Source organism: Styela clava, chromosome 13, assembly GCF_964204865.1.
Source record: "Styela clava chromosome 13, kaStyClav1.hap1.2, whole genome shotgun sequence".
Lineage (NCBI taxonomy): Eukaryota > Metazoa > Chordata > Ascidiacea > Stolidobranchia > Styelidae > Styela > Styela clava.
Genome location: NC_135262.1, coordinates 13448818 through 13468385, shown reverse-complemented (window position 1 = coordinate 13468385; position 19568 = coordinate 13448818). Strand labels below are relative to the sequence as shown.

Here is a 19568-nt window from a genome sequence, read left to right as displayed (position 1 = left end):
AAGAGGCACGCGATTTTATAATTTCATATCAAAGTAGAATATATGAAGTTTATCACACACATTGAATCTAAAACTACTCGAACTTAGAAAAGGGAGTACTTCCTTGTTGAAGATACCCCTTTTCATCAAAATTACGTAAAGCGAAAACGGGTTAAATTTTGCAATTTCAAATATTAATAGAAAGATCTTCCGCTCAAGAGGCACGCGATTTTATAATTTCATATCAAAGTACAGTATATGACGTTTATCACACACATTGAACCTAAAACTACTCGAACTTAGAAAAAAGAGTACTCTCCTGTTGAAGATACCCCTTTTCATCAAAATTACGTAAAGCGAAAAAGGGTTAAATTTTGCAATTTTCAAATATTAATAGAAAGTCCTTCCACTCGCGATTTTATAATTCCCCCCTCCTTTCAAATTTATGGAAAACCGAAAAAGTCACAAATAGCGCGTGCGATTGCTTTTCGCTAAAATTCCTGATTGTTTTTATCAGCGTGACGTGTTATTTAGGCCGTAAACACTTTTAGTTGGTGTTTATTCTCCCTGAATCACAACAATTATTTCACGACAACGATAATATTTACTTTATTTTTTGCCCAGAATTGAAATTCGCTGAAAGTTATTATACAATCAATCGAAACTAAATACAATTAGCCATTAGGCATGTTTATCTCATATTTTTACATCAAAAGATTGAGTGGTATTTCAGACTAATAATGTTTATATTTTGACGCAAGAAGACGTAACCGCGAGTTACGTTGGACACAAGGTTATATCAATATAGAAGAAAGTTTTAGATTCTCGTAGCTATCATGAAATGAATATTTTACTGGAGAGAATGTTGGTATACGCTGAAAAACTCGGCCTTTTTAATGAGAGCGTAATCGCGGCGACTGTTTCATAAGGGAATGGAAATTTCCGGTTTTGAAACACCCCCTTTTTAAAATCCTGACTGCGCGCCTGGCTGATTTTTATCATTCCACCGTGAGCTACATGTAACCCTAACAAAAACGATGAAATAAAGGCGCTCCATAGTATGTGCACCAAGATGGCGGACACCGGAATGTAGAATGTGCACCAGGTTTGGGTTAGGGCATAATTTTATTCCAGTTATATTTAGAGATGTACCGATACCGATTAATGTTTGGTGTTTGCTTTAACTGATTAAGATACACTGTACACTGTACAGTATCGCTAGTAATCTCGGTGTTCAATTAGAAAACTCATAAGCCGGGATGTCCAATTTGAATTTAATGTCAATATCGCGACCTTCGAATATCGTTATTCGTGTTTAAAAGAATATCGAATATCACCCACACATTCTAGCGCCGCCGTCCTACGTTCAAATTAAAAGCATTTTACAAATATTTTATTTCGTGGCTAATCGTAATCGTCGACGCAATAAGTCAAAGCCAACATGAAAGAATATCGATCAGCACCGACAAAAAGAAGGCCTACCTATAACCGTCGAGGATGTTTTTTTTACTTTACTATTTTATAATATTCTACAATTGCTATCATATATTTTGAGACATTCCAGAGGGATAGGCGGTCACGTCAATATATCTATGAGGTAATTGTGTAGTTAAACAAAATTAAATTAATACCTAATAATTGTGTCGGAATTTAGTTTATCGATGTCGACGGACTAAATGACACGCGTACTTGACGACAAACAATCAGAATTTATACCCGTGCCAAAAGTATATGTGCCGTTAATAGGATTTACGAATCGAATCGATTCGAATCGCATCTTTTCCGAATCGATTCGAATCAGATTTACGCGATTCGGAAAAAGAGAGCGATTAACCGAAAAAAACAAAACATAGACCGTTTGTTAATAAATCGTTGTTTTCGGCGGCTTTAAATCTGCCGAATGCGTGCATGCGCACTCCAAATAACACCAAATTACGGGACCAAAAGAAATACATTCAACATTTGTTAATCGTTGTTTTCGGCGGCGTTAAAACTGCCGAATGCGTTTATGCGGCACTCCAAATAACATCAAATTACGGGACGGAAATGAATGAAAATAAATTTTTCGTGATTGACTCATTTGTTTCAAATTCGGCACAACACACTCTTCTACGCATCACTCGAGATGATGTGTGGCGTAATTTCCACCAAACTGCAAGTTCAGTTTTCCACTAAATAGCCTAAGTTTCTATCATGCGCGAATTTAAATAGATCGTATACTTAAAAATTCGTGATAATTTTGATGAAAATTTTCAACAGCACACCTGCGCTGCGACTGAGTTATTGTACGCCCTGTCATGATTAGATAAAGAATCAGCTACCGACGTCTAGATAATATTTAATTTTGATTGAAATTTAATTTGAACTTTGTTATGAGTGAATTATTTTTCGTACAATTGAAGAGAACTATTACTGAATGAGTTCATCGACCGGCAATGTTAATTGACAATCATGTTTCTCAACTTAAAATATATATTTATTTTGTTTGCGTTTGTCAGGCTTCCACTCGAGTGGCGGTAAACGAAATCAGGGGGGCATAATGTAATAGCTAATACAAAAAAAAAGTAGTATATACTTACTTTTAATTCTGTTAGCGCGATACAAGCGGGAATAAAACATTTCGGATTATTTCTAGCAAATGTCAAAACGGACAGGTGGGAGTAAATAATACTTGAGGTAAGGCAACTTGTGCACTGTTTTATACTTGTGCACTGTTTAAATCAACACGTGCCAGATTTCATACCAGACCAAGCATACTGTGCGAATGTCGTCTTACTTTAGCCCTGTTTGATCGAGATGAAGCGTCGACCAATTATCGCTGGTCAGCGCGGCGTCCGTTATGCACATTTGGACTTTCTGAATTACGAAATTAAACGTAGTCCACGATAATAATGAAGACTTAGTTAGCCAATAACGCTGTTAGCTACAAATAACATTGTCTGCAATATTTATGGAAAGTTTTGTTCGCAATCGTAGTCGGGTGAACGATTGTTTTTCTCGAAATTAATGTAATTAATCGTGGTTAATTTTATTGTCTTCAGTCATATTCTTGCAAGCATTTCCCATTTATAGTAATTCAGATGCAATTAGAATGTTTTTGTCATATTACTCTATGTTGCTAGCATAAATATAAAATATTGTACTGAAAATTTCGAAGATAAAGAATCGCTAATAAGGCCGGCCTCAATTCAATATAACAAGAAGTGAAACACCACATATACTGGTGTGGGACTAGGGAAAGCAGTGCTGTTATTGGGTTTATGGCATAACAGTACAACTGTTTCCTGCTTATTTTCTTATATGAATTCCGTCAAGTTGCCTCAGTCCTGATACGAGTACAGCGTGTTTGGAGCTCAAAGATACACAATAATAACTCAATATTGTAAGACTCACAGATAAGTTGCAACAGCAAGTTTTTCCTCAATGCATTTATTGGGGATATCTATGACCTACATCTTTTTTTTTATCATGATGGAAATAAGTGTGGCTTATTCACTGAAAAACCCTTATCATCCTTGCTATATAGCTTATTTCACTTTCAAGTTTTTCTCTTCTAGATTTGAGCTTTTTTGTGACTTTGAGCAAACATACGCATTCAATAAACAAAAAAAAGTTTAATGGAATCAGATTCGGAAAGATTCGATTCGAAAATTTTTGATTCGAGATTCGATTCAAAAAAAATGTATCCAGAAGTGGCAACCCAAGCCGTTGATAAGGACCCCAATTCCACTGTATGATTTGAAACTGGGCGCCTATAGTTACTTTTTGTTATGTGCTGTGTTGATATATTTCTTCATAATTACTACGTAATATTAAAAACGTCATTGCCGATACCGTTACCGATAAATCTCTAGTTCTATTACGAGTTTGGGGACTAGCCAAATGACTCCTGTAGTATTTGTACCTGAAATTATAGCCTAACCCTAACCTGGTACACATACTACGTTACGGTGTACGCCATCACGGTGCACATAATACGGGAGTACCAAAATAAATTTTATCTTCTTTAGTATTTATCGCGATTTCATTGTTTCTGGCTACAAAACTAATCGCGAGTGGCCTTAATTAATACCTATTACTTAGGTCGTCCAAAGACAGACAGGTCGGGCGTAGAAATGCCGTATGCCGAAAGCTATCGTAAGCTATTTTACATGCACGTTATCCAATAAAATGATTTTGTTGCTCAACCGCTTACTATTCAAACCAGGTAGATGGCTATGCAAACCATACGCATAAAAATGTTTGGCACGCAAAGGTGCTCATTATTCATAAACTGGCACGCCGAGTTCAAAAGGTTGCCGACCCCTGTGCTAGAGGTAACATGCATACTCTTCTCCCAACCCCAACAGAATTTTTTTAAAGCTATTCACCTGCTCGAATTATTATTATTTGTATTATTGTTTTATCAGAAAGTTGTTATTTTAAGGCTGCGAATTCAATTTTTCTGTGTGCACGATCCCCGGAGGAAAACTTTCGCATGGAATTGCCGAGATCTTACATGGCACAGTATTTAAAATGTGGATCTAATTATTTTGGCCCTGGGTATCAACGATTTGAGGGGGTCGTGCGCTTCTCCTGCAAGGTTTATAGAATTATACTTTCACTTTTAAAAGTCGTGGGACAAGTATCCGTCAAAACAAAAATAACAAATTGTTTGTTATTAACCTTTGTAGCAAAATTTGCGATGCATATGTTAACGACCTGCCAAATGTTAGCCCTAACACTTTTGCTGCCACGGACCACTATAGTGGCCCAAGAAGCTGACTTTCTTTCTTGCACAATAAATCGACGTTGGATGGATCAATTTTAACAATATTCACATCGACAAAATCTGCAATCAATTACCTTGCTAACTTACAACAATTCTGTGAAAATGAGCAAAATAGGCACGGCACGGTTTAAATATATTTCCATCGATTTCAAAATGAATATTATATCTTTATTTGTCGCAGAGTTATAGTCAATTAAGTTTGCCATATTCAGCTGTTATTGGTAATTTTGATGAAAAGGGGTATCTCAACTGGGGAGTACTCCCTTTTCTAAGTTCGAGTAGTTTTAGGTTCAATGTGTGTGATAAACTTAATATATTCTATTTTGATATGAAATTATAAAATCGCGTGCCTCTTGAGCGGAACATATTTCTATTAACATTTGAAAATTGCAAAATTTAACCCTTTTTCGCTTTACGTAATTTTGATGAAAAGGGGTATCTTCAACAGGGGAGTACTCCCTTTTCTAAGTTCGAGTAGTTTTAGGTTCAATGTGTGTGATAAACTTAATATATTCTACTTTGATATGAAATTATAAAATCGCGTGCCTCTTGAGCGGAACATATTTCTATTAACATTTGAAAATTGCAAAATTTAACCCTTTTTCGCTTTACGTAATTTTGATGAAAAGGGGTATCTTCAACAGGGGAGTACTCCCTTTTCTAAGTTCGAGTAGTTTTAGGTTCAATGTGTGTGATAAACTTAATATATTCTACTTTGATATGAAATTATAAAATCGCGTGCCTCTTGAGCGGAACATATTTCTATTAACATTTGAAAATTGCAAAATTTAACCCTTTTTCGCTTTACGTAATTTTGATGAAAAGGGGTATCTTCAACAGGGGAGTACTCCCTTTTCTAAGTTCGAGTAGTTTTAGGTTCAATGTGTGTGATAAACTTAATATATTCTACTTTGATATGAAATTATAAAATCGCGTGCCTCTTGAGCGGAACATATTTCTATTAACATTTGAAAATTGCAAAATTTAACCCTTTTTCGCTTTACGTAATTTTGATGAAAAGGGGTATCTTCAACAGGGGAGTACTCCCTTTTCTAAGTTCGAGTAGTTTTAGGTTCAATGTGTGTGATAAACTTAATATATTCTACTTTGATATGAAATTATAAAATCGCGTGCCTCTTGAGCGGAACATATTTCTATTAACATTTGAAAATTGCAAAATTTAACCCTTTTTTGCTTTACGTAATTTTGATGAAAAGGGGTATCTTCAACAGGGGAGTACTCCCTTTTCTAAGTTCGAGTAGTTTTAGGTTCAATGTGTGTGATAAACTTAATATATTCTACTTTGATATGAAATTATAAAATCGCGTGCCTCTTGAGCGGAACATATTTCTATTAACATTTGAAAATTGCAAAATTTAACCCTTTTTCGCTTTACGTAATTTTGATGAAAAGGGGTATCTTCAACAGGGGAGTACTCCCTTTTCTAAGTTCGAGTAGTTTTAGGTTCAATGTGTGTAATAAACTTAATATATTCTACTTTGATATGAAATTATAAAATCGCGTGCCTCTTGAGCGGAACATATTTCTATTAACATTTGAAAATTGCAAAATTTAACCCTTTTTCGCTTTACGTAATTTTGATGAAAAGGGGTATCTTCAACAGGGGAGTACTCCCTTTTCTAAGTTCGAGTAGTTTTAGGTTCAATGTGTGTGATAAACTTAATATATTCTACTTTGACATGAAATTTTAAAATCGCTTGCCTCTTGAGCGGAACATATTTCTATTAACATTTGAAAATTGCAAAATTTAACCCTTTTTCGCTTTACGTAATTTTGATGAATAAAGGCATAATCAACACGGGATATTTATAAAAAATTAGTTGCTAACTATTTATTATGCTTATTTTATCAAGCAATTAATGCTTTTGCTTTGTAAATGGTAATTTTAGTTTTATTTAATAAATATCTTTCCTTTTTTGTTATGTTAATTTTACCTGTCTACATTTTTTCAGTTGTAAATAATGACACGCCTACAATTCTGCCAAGAATTTTAACCTTTTCGCCTCGCCGCACACAAAGGTCAAATTCTACTAGCTTCACAGCGGTCGTCGAGTTTGAGACATTGAGGTTCGGTTTAATTTTGTGGTCTGTGTTTTGCGTTCTGCAGTTCTGCCCGTTTGTTTCTGATATTAACCTGTAAACCTTCACTATCTTGATATTTAGGTCAAATATAATTAATCGGCAACAATATGTCGCGATATGATCGTGCCATAACAGTATTTTCTCCAGATGGTCATCTTTTTCAAGTAGAATATGCGCAAGAAGCCGTAAAAAAAGGTTCTACCGCTGTAAGTTTTGTGTAACATGTATCTGTGTATAGTGCATTGTAGAGTCTGAAAGTATTGACTTTAGGTATTTGGTGTCAAATATATATCGGTATATATACAAAACAGTAGTAACAAATGTTAATTTCCATATGTAAATATATAAATCAGACAACTGGACAAAGTAAACAGATGAAATTCCACCTTCATCCCATACTGCCATTGGCTATTCAGCTATTGTATTGAGGTTTTCTAATTCAGCAATTACCGAAATATGAGAGCATTGCAAATCACAGAGAGTAAATTCCTGTAGTCTCTAGTGGTTTAGCACAACAAGTGCATAAATCTGTAAATTGAGAATAATTACATGCTGACATGTTGAAAATTCATTGATGGTAGTTCAGTAGCCATGTCTGCTTGTTAAACTACATTGATATCACTACCGTACTTGCTGACTTGCAGCTTCCTGGTTCACATGTAACCTTGATAAATAAAATATGCAATGTTGAATTTACAAGATTCTAGTTATTAAACCCTGAAATGTAGCAACTTCTCGCCTATACATGCTATATGAGACAGCTTGTCCAGAACCTTACTGTATGAAAAATATGAACTTCTCTAGATGCAGTTATATACAGATATATAAAAAGCCTAATTCTGTAATTGATCAGCAGATATGTAAAGCATGAAGCACTTTCGGAAATTCTTTTGTTTCAATATTATAGATCCTCTGGAGATGGAATTGTTGTTTTCAATAACATGGTAGCATAACGTTATGCCTGTCTATTTTTGATTCATCTTATTTCTTCTGTTTGCAAAAATCTAAAACTACAACGATATTTTCTAATGTTTTTAGGTCGGGGTCCGAGGGAAAAATGTTGTTGTGTTGGGTGTTGAGAAAAAATCTGTAGCCAAGTTGCAAGAAGAAAGAACAGTAAGAAAAATCTGCAACATTGACGATCATATCAGCATGTCTTTTGCAGGTATAAGAAACAATATATTATATTTTTTGGAAATACTCAAAACAAGGCACCAAGCCCTCAAAATTGAGAAACGTACTCATAGAAGCACTCATACATGCAATCCACGGGCCATGGCATACCAAGAGGAGCTATATCAATTTTATTTCACTACAAATACAATCAATGTAAAAAAAAGTTAATTCTATTTTTCAGGTTTAACTGCAGATGCAAGAGTTATTATAAATCGTGCTAGGATTGAGTGTCAAAGTTATCAATTATCAATGGAAGATCCTGTTACTGTTGAATATATCACAAGATACATTGCAAGTCTAAAACAGGTATTTTTAAAAGTATAGGATAGGATAGGATTTACATATTTATCCCGGGGGAGAGGAAAGCCGATAAGACGGCTTATCCATATGACGAACCATGGCCTCTCGTCCGGTTACCATTCCAAGTCGGGTATGGGATTAGTTATATTGTTTGTTTTCGGAAGCATGGACTTGGGTATACTGGGCCATTAAAATGTCATTGCTAGCATAAAACAATCAAACCTTCCTTGATATTGTTGGCTCAAAGTCTTTCTAGTCTTGTACCAGAGGTATTTCTTGTATCATTCGCATTGTGTCATTGGTCTGCACTATCGGTAATGTATTTAGTTGTACCAGCTTGCGCTTGTTTGATCAAGTTTATATAAAAATCTTTTTTTTTTAAACTACAGAGATACACTCAAAGCACTGGTCGACGACCTTTCGGATTATCTGCATTAGTCGCCGGATTTGATGACGACGGAACACCTCGGCTATATCAAACTGATCCATCCGGTACATACCATGAATGGAAGGTATGGGTTATATGTTTACTTCTTAACTATCATTTTGTAGGACAGACATAATATGATTCCCCTCTCAATATTAAAGCTCATAAGCGATCCATATGAGCATGAAAACAAGATTGCACGGACATTTCAGGACAACTACAGAGTGACGCAAAAAAACAGAACCCTGAACATTTGGAACATATTATAGAGAGAACATAGATTTCATGCAAAGCATCCGAGATGACTGAAATTTTTAGGTACTCTACACAAACAGATCTTAGAGTGTTATGTGTTAAACAAATTTTTTATTAATTTACGCAGAAGTTGAGAAATTTATGGGTTTTGTTTTTTCTGGTCACTCTGTAACAGAAGTTACATCTGATAAAATTTAGAGCGATAAACAACCTTTATTTATCAGCCTTCCTACTTTTAATTTTCTATTATGCATACAGGCAAATGCGATTGGACGAAGTGCAAAAACAGTGAGAGAATTTTTGGAAGAACACTACAAGGAAGAAGTATCAAACAGTGAAGCTGCTACAATCAAACTTACAGCAAGAGCTTTGTTAGAAGTTGTTCAATCTGGAAGTAAAAGTATTGAACTTGCGGTTATAAAACATAAGCAACCTATGAGGGTAAGTTTGTGTCCCATTTGTTTGAAAAAATTAGTCGTTTCATTTACACTCGGTCTGATGTCTTTATGTGTCTCACCTTCGCGTTTTCATACTTTTAAAACCACAACCTACTTTTTGTAACAAAACTTTATGCAGATTGTTTAACATTTAGACTGGAGACATTTGAAAATATTTGATTAGTAGTATTGACTTATGAAGCTGCCCTACAAATCAAACCCACTTGTCGATGTGGCAGTATATTAGCTCTCTATGAATGAGTTGGTGAATTGGGACCCTACATATCTATCCCTATTCATGACTAAAAGAAATTGTGTTCGTATTATTTTCTCTAGTAATAAAATTTAAACCAAAATGAGGTTAGACTTTGGGGTATATGTTACAATTTTACAGGGATGGGATGCCAACATGGTTAATTCTAACACTTTAATTACAATTTTTCTCATATAGATGATGACAACAGCAGAAATTGAAAAACTTGTTGAAGAAGTTGAAAAGGAAAAGGCAGAGGAAGCTGAAAAGAAGCAACAAAAACTAGGAAAATCATCTTCATAGTCACTGCTCATTTTTAACTCTTAAACCAACATGATTGTAGTCATTGCAACGGCATGAGGGAATGTTATGTTCCAAAGTGCAGCCGCTGTCAGGCCTGGCCGGCCATATCTTTCTGTTTCTAGCATTTGTTGCTTTATTCGAATGTAATTATAAATTACCAATTACATCCGAGAAGTAAGATTTTTGAAAAGTAAATTTAGCCTGAAGATATATGTCAACGTGTTGAGTTCATGAGATGGAAAATATACGCTATAGATAGCAGTGGTTCCCAACCTTTTCCACAAGCGACCCAAATTTTTTGAAAGAGGTGCTTATAACTTCTCGGCGAGTTTTTGAAATCGCATCACGGCACAGCTTCACTTAGCAAAACAGCTGCTGCCTAGTTTTTACGCTGTGATAGTTCGAATGTATACAATTACTATTGTGTTACACTTCAATACAAATTGGAAACACTGTCCTTCAACATGGGTACACAACTCGAATGAGGATTTGTGCCACCACATGTTTGAGAAATTGTGGATATTGTAAACAAGCTTCCGTAAAACGCATCGAAATACCACAAACCATTCGATAAGATGATAGGTCTTACAGTCTTGTGATTTCATCTGGTTTTCTTTTTCAACGAAAGGTTTTGCTTATTGCTACAATCGGTGCGAATTTCAACTTTTTAGTGTTAGTTTTACTACTATGTGCTAAAAAAGCTAATGGTAGCCTACTAACCTTACAGACAACTGAAGAATGCAAAGGTAGGATTCATTATAAATACAAGAATTACTCTTTACCAAACTGTTCGCATGCCACATCAAAGCTCTTTAAGTGCCACATTGACACTCGTGCCCATTTTATTCATCCCTGACCTACTAAGGTCACTTGTATGATTTGCAGCCTGCAAATTCATAGGCTTGCCACAAGTGCGTGAAGCGGCAATGCAAGGTATTCAATGTATAGCCATTAGGGGACTACAATCTTCCTCACGCACCAACGTACTTGCCACCTTGGATACTTTTCAAGTCATAATTTTGACTTTTGTCACCAATACCAAACATACTTTTGCAGAAAAACCATATCCTCAACCAGTCTAAAAGGAATTTCTAATCGGGAATTGATATTGGTTACCTTGTTTTGAAAATATATAAATTTCATCTGACTGTACTTGGTATCCACAAAGTAAGCTTCGACACCATTTGCTTCAACATAGATCCCAACGAGTTAACTTTGAGGTATTATGACAAACTAATTGGGAGACAACAGATTACCTCAAGGCAGTGATCCCCATCTATCCTGTCCTAGGATGAAATCTGTCCCAGATCATAATATCTACGGTACCTGACCTGCTTTTTCATGGCCTCGAAAAACCAATAAAAAACACTTGAACCTGCTTATTTGGAATTTCAACTCCAATAGTATATAAGGTTTGAAATCAGGAAATGTATTTATTGTAATACTTGACAGCAAGGGATAAAAACACAGCTAGCATTAATAAAATCATTGGTAAATATCTTTCAATCGCTTTTAAATTTCCTTTCATAAAAAGAACTTCGTCTTCAGGTACTTGTGAAACCTAGAATTGGAAAATTAGGATATTATATGTCCCACAGTTCATTTCTTCTGGTAGCGAAGATAAATAATACTACCTGACCGAATCCAGAGATTTGGCCTTTCGGTAAAGCATCACTCAAACCTGGACAAGATGCCTCGCTATCTTTCACTCTGGAACCTTTCAGAAAATGTTTCCCTGTAATATTGAAAGTATGGGCAAATTAGTAATTTATATTCAGCCAGATAATTTTAGCTATCAATTTATTTTATAACATAAAAAATGGCCATTATATTTAGTCCGACTTACAGGGTAAGCCTCCAAAAATGGAGTTTCTTAGCCAAATTTGAGAAAACGAAGATTTATTTAACACTAAACACCAAATGTCACAGCAATCTAGGACGCTTTGCACAAAAGGGTTCTCAAACTTCTAGGCCGTGCCCCCTTTTTAGAAAGTCTCGTGCCCGCCTCAAAATATCCAAAACGAAGAAATGATTATAACTAAAATAAGGTGGGTGAGATCAAATCTGACACATATATTATTTTTTAATTAGCTCAAAGACCCCCTTGTGAGGCCCACTGCTCTGGAATATATTCCAAATGACCTGGGTTCTGCTTTTTTGGGTCACACTGTTCTTTATATTCCCAAGCTTATTCCAATCATCAAAAGCTGTTTGAATTAGAATCATTTGACCAGTGAATTGTTTTCATACTAGACATGGAATGTACCTTGCATCCATTTACAGAAAATACTAAAGAACTGCATAAATAATATGGAGACAAAACAGAGTAAATGAAACATACCTGTTTCATAAATATCAACATCAAACATCTTCCCCATCAAATCTTCTTCCATTGATATTAAAACCTAAAAATATCAAAAATTCATTCTATACAAGACAAAATCGACACATACGAAGCATTTAGACTCTGTGAGTTTACAAATCCAGGATATACATTATATGACAATCCCAACTAAAAGAATGATGTACGACTGTACCTTATCAAGAAGAGTTCTAATTTATTTTGAATAAATACCCATGCCAGCACTAAAATATAGTTCAAATTTGACCCAGGTAAGGCTTTGCAACACCAAAAGATTGGAATTACTCGCATGTACCAGATTAAACTAAATTAGGAAACTCGTTTTGCGTGCCGCACACCATTTAAAATTGGCAGTTCTATGCCAGTCGAACAATTTTTCCTTGTGGGTTGCATTTTGCCCGCATGCGGCCCGCAGGTTGGACACTCCTGCCTTAAATATTCAATCAATTGGTAACACAGAACTGAAAGTTTCAGTTTCCTGGAATCATCCAACCAGCAGTCTATAAATATACCTGTTCATAATATTTATTATGTCCGACGAAATGTTTCCTGTCGTGCGAGATTTCGGTGACAAGGACAGTTTGTCGTGTTCCTAATTTATGTTCATATGGTTTATATGATTGAAATAATTCTGAAAGCCGCTTCGTTCTTTTCTTGATCTATAAAAAATCAAAGAAAAATGTAATAGGTAAGGTTCGATTCAGAAGCGCACTTGAAAATCGAGATCAAGTGTAGTATAGGACATAGGTAATGTATACGAATACTCTTGAACTAATAAAATTATATCAAAATTTATGTACTGATACCTAATTACAACTGGTTTATAAAAATTTGAAACAACAAAACAAAATCAACCATAGGTAAAAAAATAAAGCTAGAAGTACAGTCAATCTTTGATTAAGTACATTTCCAAAGTTGGTATACACATAAATTTTGCGCAATATATTTTCTCCTCGAACATGGGATATAATTGATACTACACAATGCAGATTAAAAAATTTTCCCCAGAATATATTCAAACATCAAATCTGTTACCTCTTGCCTATTTATTTGTGGCATTTTCGCAGCCGGTGTTCCAGGTCTTGGAAAAAACTGGTTCATAAACAAGCTTGGAAACTTATATTTTTCGCATAATTTCATTGTTTCTTCAAAGTCCTATCAGAGCAGTATATACAAATATTAACAAAGAAAAATAAGGATTAATAAGTGAAACCATACTTGGATGGAATTTTTACTTTTATCACAGGGGTTTGTGTATGAAATACACCGTTAGGGCAGTTTGAGCATATGGCCAACCAGAAACGATCTCTCCTGAATGTTGCGTAAATAACAGTTAATTAGCTATTCGTTTGACCAGTGGTGTGGACCACCTTACAAGCAAGGTTTGCACTCTAGCAATCATTTCTCACACGGTCGTCCTCAGTGGAGCATGTACAGACATCAGAGTGGTGATTGCAAGAGTGTTCTTATCGCTCAGCATAATGAATACGCCAATTCGATACACAGACCTGAACTAGTAATAACTGAATGAGGGGACATGGACGTAATATGGATATAATTATATTGTTTTGACCGTCATCACAGTAAAACAGGTTTATTGAATACAATGTTATACAAATTTCAGAGCTTTTGTCGAAAATAATATTAATATAGGGTACAATACATTATAAATCAGCATCATGAAAGATCTATAATTCACATACTTCTTCTGTTTCTGTTGGAAATCCACAAATAATATCAGTTGCAATTGAAATTCCCGGAACCTTACTTTGTAAGAAGTCAACGACATTACTGGAATAAAAAATAGAATGAGCAACAAATCAAACATACAATTCAGGCGTGGGCAAATTACAGCCCACAAGTCAGATCCGACTCTCCGAAGTGTTTTATCTGGCCCACTTGCGTCTGCAGAGATTACAATTATAGTTTTTATGAATATTAACTTTCGTTGGAAATCGTTGGCTAAAAATTACGCTGTCTCATTGGCTTTTCTCTTCTTTTGGGATACATATAGAAATCCTTTCCTACCAAAAATCTTCTTGTGTGTATTCTCTTCTCATTTCATATAATGTTCTGTTTGATCCTGCCTGTACTGGTACATGCATAAAAGCATATACTCTTGGATGGTTCAAAATTTTTGCCATTTCCTAAATTGAGAAAAAAAAGGGGATAGTGAAGTACATCTACTCTGAAACAGAATTCAGAAAAATAGCAATCAAAAACAATACATAACACACTGATTTCTAACCTCAAGGTGTTCTAATATATAAGGTGGATTTGTCATTCCAACCCTCAACATGCATCCTTCTGGTATCACTTTGACCAATTCCCACAACAACTGAGGAAGTGAAACACCAATATCTCTTCCATATGCTCCAGTGTCTTCACTTGTTAACCATATTTCAACAACACCCTCTGTAAATGTAAAAATAAAGGGAATCTTGACAACGACTTTATACATTTTTCACTTCGAAACTACTGCTGTTTAGAACAGCAGTAATCTTTCCGCTCCATATTGCCTACTCATTATCGCTGGATGAAGCGGCAGACATGGGATTTGAACCAGAGATTTTTACCTGAACAGCCATGATATAAAGAATCATCCAATACTATACTTCAAGATAGCACAATCAAGAAAACTACTAGATGGAAGAGAACCCATCCAAAAGTTATTGGGTAAGAGACTGCATCTTAAAAACACCGAACACACCTTTAAATGATTGCTCGGCTCTCTGTGTTATTTCTTCAATTGAATAACTTCCCAGTTCACCACGAGCATGCTTTGTTTTGCAATATGTACATGCATTCAAGCACCTAGATAAAGAGAATTGATATATACATATACAAGTGCAGTGAATTATGTATCTTCAAACTATTTTCCCCTCTATTCTCTCCAAGATATAAATATAAAAACACTACAAACCCTGTATTAACGCTTATAATTTCAATCAGTGGGTTCCTTCGTATCTTCGGTAAATCCAGGCGAGCACCCCCAGTTTTTCTTCCATTTTCTTTCTTTTGACCAAACAAACGCACAGTGTTCCCTTTCAAAGTTTCCTCGACAACTTCTACCACACGGTCAATTTGTTGTACTCCGATCAACGATAACCCTTTCGTGTATTCTTGTCTGGGGGCAGCTTGAGGAACACATCCGGCCACTACTACTGGTATAGTAAGGTCCTGAGCCTTCCTATAATTTTCAATGAATATGTATATAATACACAAATAAATTTTACATCACATCGCAGCAGGGAAGCCAAAGTAGCTCATGTAACATATTTTTATCTTCTGTCTTTATGAACGATTGGAAATCTTTTGGTCTTGATATTTAAGAATGTACCTGTTTTAGTTTTGATTCTAGCTAGTACCTTAAATGTCCATTTTACTGGTTTGGCTATAAGAAAAATGTGTTTTCTCAAGACCTTAGAATGTGATATAACCTTAATCCTGCTGCGATGATCTTTAGGTCAACTATTTAGAATTTATACATATCTTCAAGAAGTAACCATAAAAGGCAAAACGTCAGAAGAAAATATTTAGTCTTTTTAGATCCCTTTTTATACAGCATCGTATCTCTAGACCTAACTATTTTGAGCATTATTTTGGCTGCAGTAACTAACCCTAAAATATTTTGTGTTCATTGGGTGCAATATATATTATAGGTGCATACTCAGTTCTGGCAACAGGGTTTCGAGACAAATTTGAGTACGGTAAATATATGAAGACCAGATTAGCTCATATTAAACAAAGACTTCTTGTCAGGATTGAGCTTTTATTATTAGATGCATTGAAGAACTGTTTTAAAGCAGTGGTAAAAATTGTGTCTTTTTAAAATATTGTTATTATTATTAATCTTACTTGATCATATTTCTGAAATGATCTTCAGCTGGATTTTTCACTGTACAACTATTTAGAAGCCATAAATCAGAATTCTGACAATCATCTGAAAATATTAGGTTATATTCATAAATACAAAATAGAACTAGCATTCGAAGATGCTTATAAAAATATCCGTGAATTACATCCATTCATTTGATAACAAAACTACAGATATAATAGACAAAAACATCAAAAAAATAATTTGTAACTAGTGATTAAGAGATTCCTTAATCAGGGAAACAATTATTTTAAAAAGTAGAGAGCAATATACAAATGGACACGAAGGTTGCGTATTGGTACCGTACCTCAAGACCTGATAAGCAGAAGAATCTAATTTACGGAAAAAATTGGTGGACAAGTGTGGCGGAGGTGGTCAGCACAAGTGAATAAAAAGTGCAAAATATTAGGCGTAACATGGGGTTCCATGGAACTCAGAGGAAATTGGAAACAATAAAAATAATATTCTTCTAGCGACTTCTTTTTATCTTCAAGTAGCCTACTGACGATTTTAAATTGATTTGTTCATTATTTACCCTGAAAAGTTTTTTCTGCAAAAACAATCAACCAGCTACAACAACAATGATTTAAGAAAACGATACATAGGTCCACTTTTGTGTCCAATAAGCGAACAAATTGGATACACAAATAAACTTCTTAATCTTATGTATCAAAATTGTTCTTAAAACAAGATATAGGTCTACTCTTGTCCAAGTTGTGAACTGCGAACAAACTTTATTTAAAACAGTTTTCAAGTTTTCAATTCTACTTGATACCTGATATTTGATATCCGAATGCTGCAAGTTGTCCAGCCATGTATTCAGAGTCTGAAGAATTATGAGAACAACCCCATGTTTGCATGTAAATTCTCTGGGTGCCAGGAATGATGCTGCAAAGAGAATATTTTAAATTTTTGATACGACATATTTATTATTTTCTGTGAACAAGGCTCTGCACAAGAAGCCTGTGTGAGAAACTAATATAATTTTGAAAAACCGAAATGTTTTGAATTTGTCATTCTCTACCCAACTTATAGCATGCTGGTGAGGTAGTGGGCATCAGATTCATGTACACTAAGACAGGGGTGTGCAACATTTTTTGTTGATGGGCCATAACATAATCAACTTCAGACATCTAGCCGCGCCGCACATAAAATTTAGTTTTTCCATGCGGGAAAGGCAAGAGAAGAAAAGGCACCTATTGCTCAGCCTTGTGCCAATAAACGCACTTGGCAAAAAGGAGAAAGATTTAATGCAGCGACAAGAGCAATAAACATTTCACGTTCATGTATTTTCACCCCTATTACTGTCAATGTTCTGTTTGTAACAGAACCAGCTGAAAAATACGGGTTTCATGAAAGAAGCGGCTGACAAAAAATTTGAATCCCACAACTGGTTGTGGCCCACTTGTTGCACACCCATGCGCTAAGAAGTATATTTATATAGTCAACAAAAATATGTTCATACTCCGTTATACAGTCTTATAAAGTGCAGCGAAAAATATAAGTCTATTTATTTCTTCGGTTTGTGACAGATACAATGTGAATATAAAAGATTCCCAGAATTTTATTTTTAGTGAATATCGCTGTAATAATGTTGTATCTATTATTTGAATGAATGTGAAACACTATTTTATATTTCAATTTTTAATTACAGCATTTATTAATGTTATTTACACTCTAATAAATAATAATCTTATACGGTAGTGGCTTAAATCTGAACCAAAACAGCAAGTGCAGTTTTAAGTATTCTGTGGCGTCTGCAGCTGCCGCAAAACCATGGCGGTATTTCCATACCATGGCCGCTACGGCCAATTCTATGGCGACTGACATTTTAGCTGCCACAAACCAATGTCGAGCTGCCGTTACCGCGGCAGCAAATTGAAAACCAATGGCAGGTAAAATTTTGCTGCCGTAACCACGGCAGGTGGGCCGTAAAGACACGGCTGTCCCTTATGGTGACAAATATTGGGTAAGTTGGAACGTTTTTCTTATGGATACAGTTTTGATGGATTTGGGGTTAGGGTTAGAGTTTAAGTAGATATAATTCCACATGATCAATTAAAGTCTGGTACATTAATTTGTGAATATACCGTTAATACTGATTACTGAATACTGAATAGCGCTATAAAACCATGGCAAGAGCTGCCGCGGTTCGTTCGTGACAGGAGCTGCCATGAAGTGGTAAGAACTGCGCCTCCAAAACAGAGCAATCATTTCACATTTTAATTTGGTCCCTAGGGCCCTATGGAGAGTGGAAGTGGTGACTCCTCTACGGCCCATGGGCCGCGGCCCATCAAGTTGTGTAAAGGGACTATTCACTTGGTTAACACAGTCAGTCCCCGAACTCATAATATAATGTACTATAATGTGAAAAACCTGAGAAAAATTTGTCCTAACCCTAACTTAGTACACATACTACAGGAGTATTTTTTTCTGTTGCTTGGTATTTTGCTTTATTTTTATATAAAGGCTTATCGTAAGAAAAAAATTTGGTGGCATCTCGCGATTTTTTTCGGTTCGAATATTGACAATTTTGTAAAAATTTGGTAGGATAATTGAATTTTTTCTAATGTGGCCAAATTAGATGGGCCGTGGCCCCGGCCCATGGGCCGTAGAAGAGTCACCACTCCTGTAGCCTATGGAATGCTATTTCCACATTGTGGGATTGAAGCAATTCGAATAAATTTTCAACTAACCTTCCATTTAAATTTTCAATCCTTTCAGCATTTGATTTTTCAATTTTCAGTCGATGATTTGTAATTTTAGGAACAACCTTGGATTTATTAGCGTACAGGCGGCTGGTATCTGGGGAAACATCTTCTATGTCCTCAAGTACATTATTGTCGCTGCAAATCACCATTGTACACTTTTGTAAACATTAGTTTATCAGTAAAGAAGAAGTCCGATGTCTGACACCACGGGAAAGAAAAACCACGCTGTTACAACTAACACGGCAAATGGAAAACACATATAATAACCCTTCCCGTCTCCTCGTTAGATGTCACCGTAGATTCGCCATCGTTCACAGGATTATTTTGGTCACTTTTTACGTCAGCGAACGAAAATTAGTCGGCGGATTGGCTTTTGTTAGTGAATGCAGAACGGCAGAGTTCATCTCGTATGTCAGTATGTTACCGTAGTCGTTGGTTCATCTATACTAGTTATAGCCAATCTGGTAATTTTTTGTTATCACCGAAAGTAAGGAATGCTTTGAATTAGTTAACTTAGGTGTAACCGGTACCGGTATCGAATTCAGACAATGTTTCCTAAAAAGTATAGTACTCAAGGCTGCAATGTGAATTTTGCTGTTTGTTGTGACTCACTA

General features: G+C 35.4%; 2 protein-coding genes across 3 annotated transcripts in view; one reads left to right on the top strand and one right to left on the bottom strand.

Moving 5' to 3' along the window:
- The window catches only part of LOC120332448 (proteasome subunit alpha type-7-like), a 139531-nt gene extending 129317 nt beyond the window's left edge, over nt 1-10214 (top strand). Inside the window, exons 1-7 of one of the 2 annotated variants that reach the window (XM_039399692.2) lie at nt 6820-6838; nt 6935-7059; nt 7892-8018; nt 8211-8335; nt 8719-8841; nt 9270-9452; nt 9900-10214. In XM_039399692.2, the coding sequence (XP_039255626.1) occupies nt 6961-7059; nt 7892-8018; nt 8211-8335; nt 8719-8841; nt 9270-9452; nt 9900-10004 (762 nt within the window). In that variant the 5' untranslated portion in view covers nt 6820-6838; nt 6935-6960 and the 3' untranslated portion in view covers nt 10005-10214. Of the gene's footprint in view, nt 1-6819; nt 6839-6934; nt 7060-7891; nt 8019-8210; nt 8336-8718; nt 8842-9269; nt 9453-9899 lie in introns of those variants that run through there. The other variant, XM_078119146.1, reaches the window with a different exon arrangement.
- Nucleotides 10215-11412: 1198 nt separating this feature from the next.
- On the bottom strand, nt 11413-19258 carry LOC120333081 (threonylcarbamoyladenosine tRNA methylthiotransferase-like). The gene is made up of 13 exons (XM_039400434.2): nt 18940-19258; nt 17019-17131; nt 16225-16309; nt 15290-15556; nt 15077-15180; nt 14615-14781; nt 14395-14513; nt 14070-14157; nt 13402-13521; nt 12879-13025; nt 12346-12409; nt 11639-11739; nt 11413-11565 (listed from the first exon to the last, which is right to left on the bottom strand). Exons 1-13 carry the CDS (start codon nt 19101-19103, stop codon nt 11425-11427), a joined length of 1680 nt encoding a protein of 559 aa, XP_039256368.2. The 5' UTR covers nt 19104-19258; the 3' UTR covers nt 11413-11424.
- Between the last annotated feature and the right edge of the window lie 310 nt (nt 19259-19568).

What these genes read in the sequence shown, in the direction of transcription:
- LOC120333081 (XM_039400434.2), bottom strand. Translation starts at nt 19,103, where the DNA reads ATGGTGATTTGCAGCGACAATAATGTACTTGAGGACATAGAAGATGTT. An exon ending in ATTATAAGCGTTAATACAGG is followed by an intron (nt 15,181 to 15,289) that starts GTTTGTAGTGTT and finishes CTCTTTATCTAG; the next exon opens with GTGCTTGAATGCATGTACAT. An exon ending in TACACACAAGAAGATTTTTG is followed by an intron (nt 14,158 to 14,394) that starts GTAGGAAAGGAT and finishes TTTTTATTCCAG; the next exon opens with TAATGTCGTTGACTTCTTAC.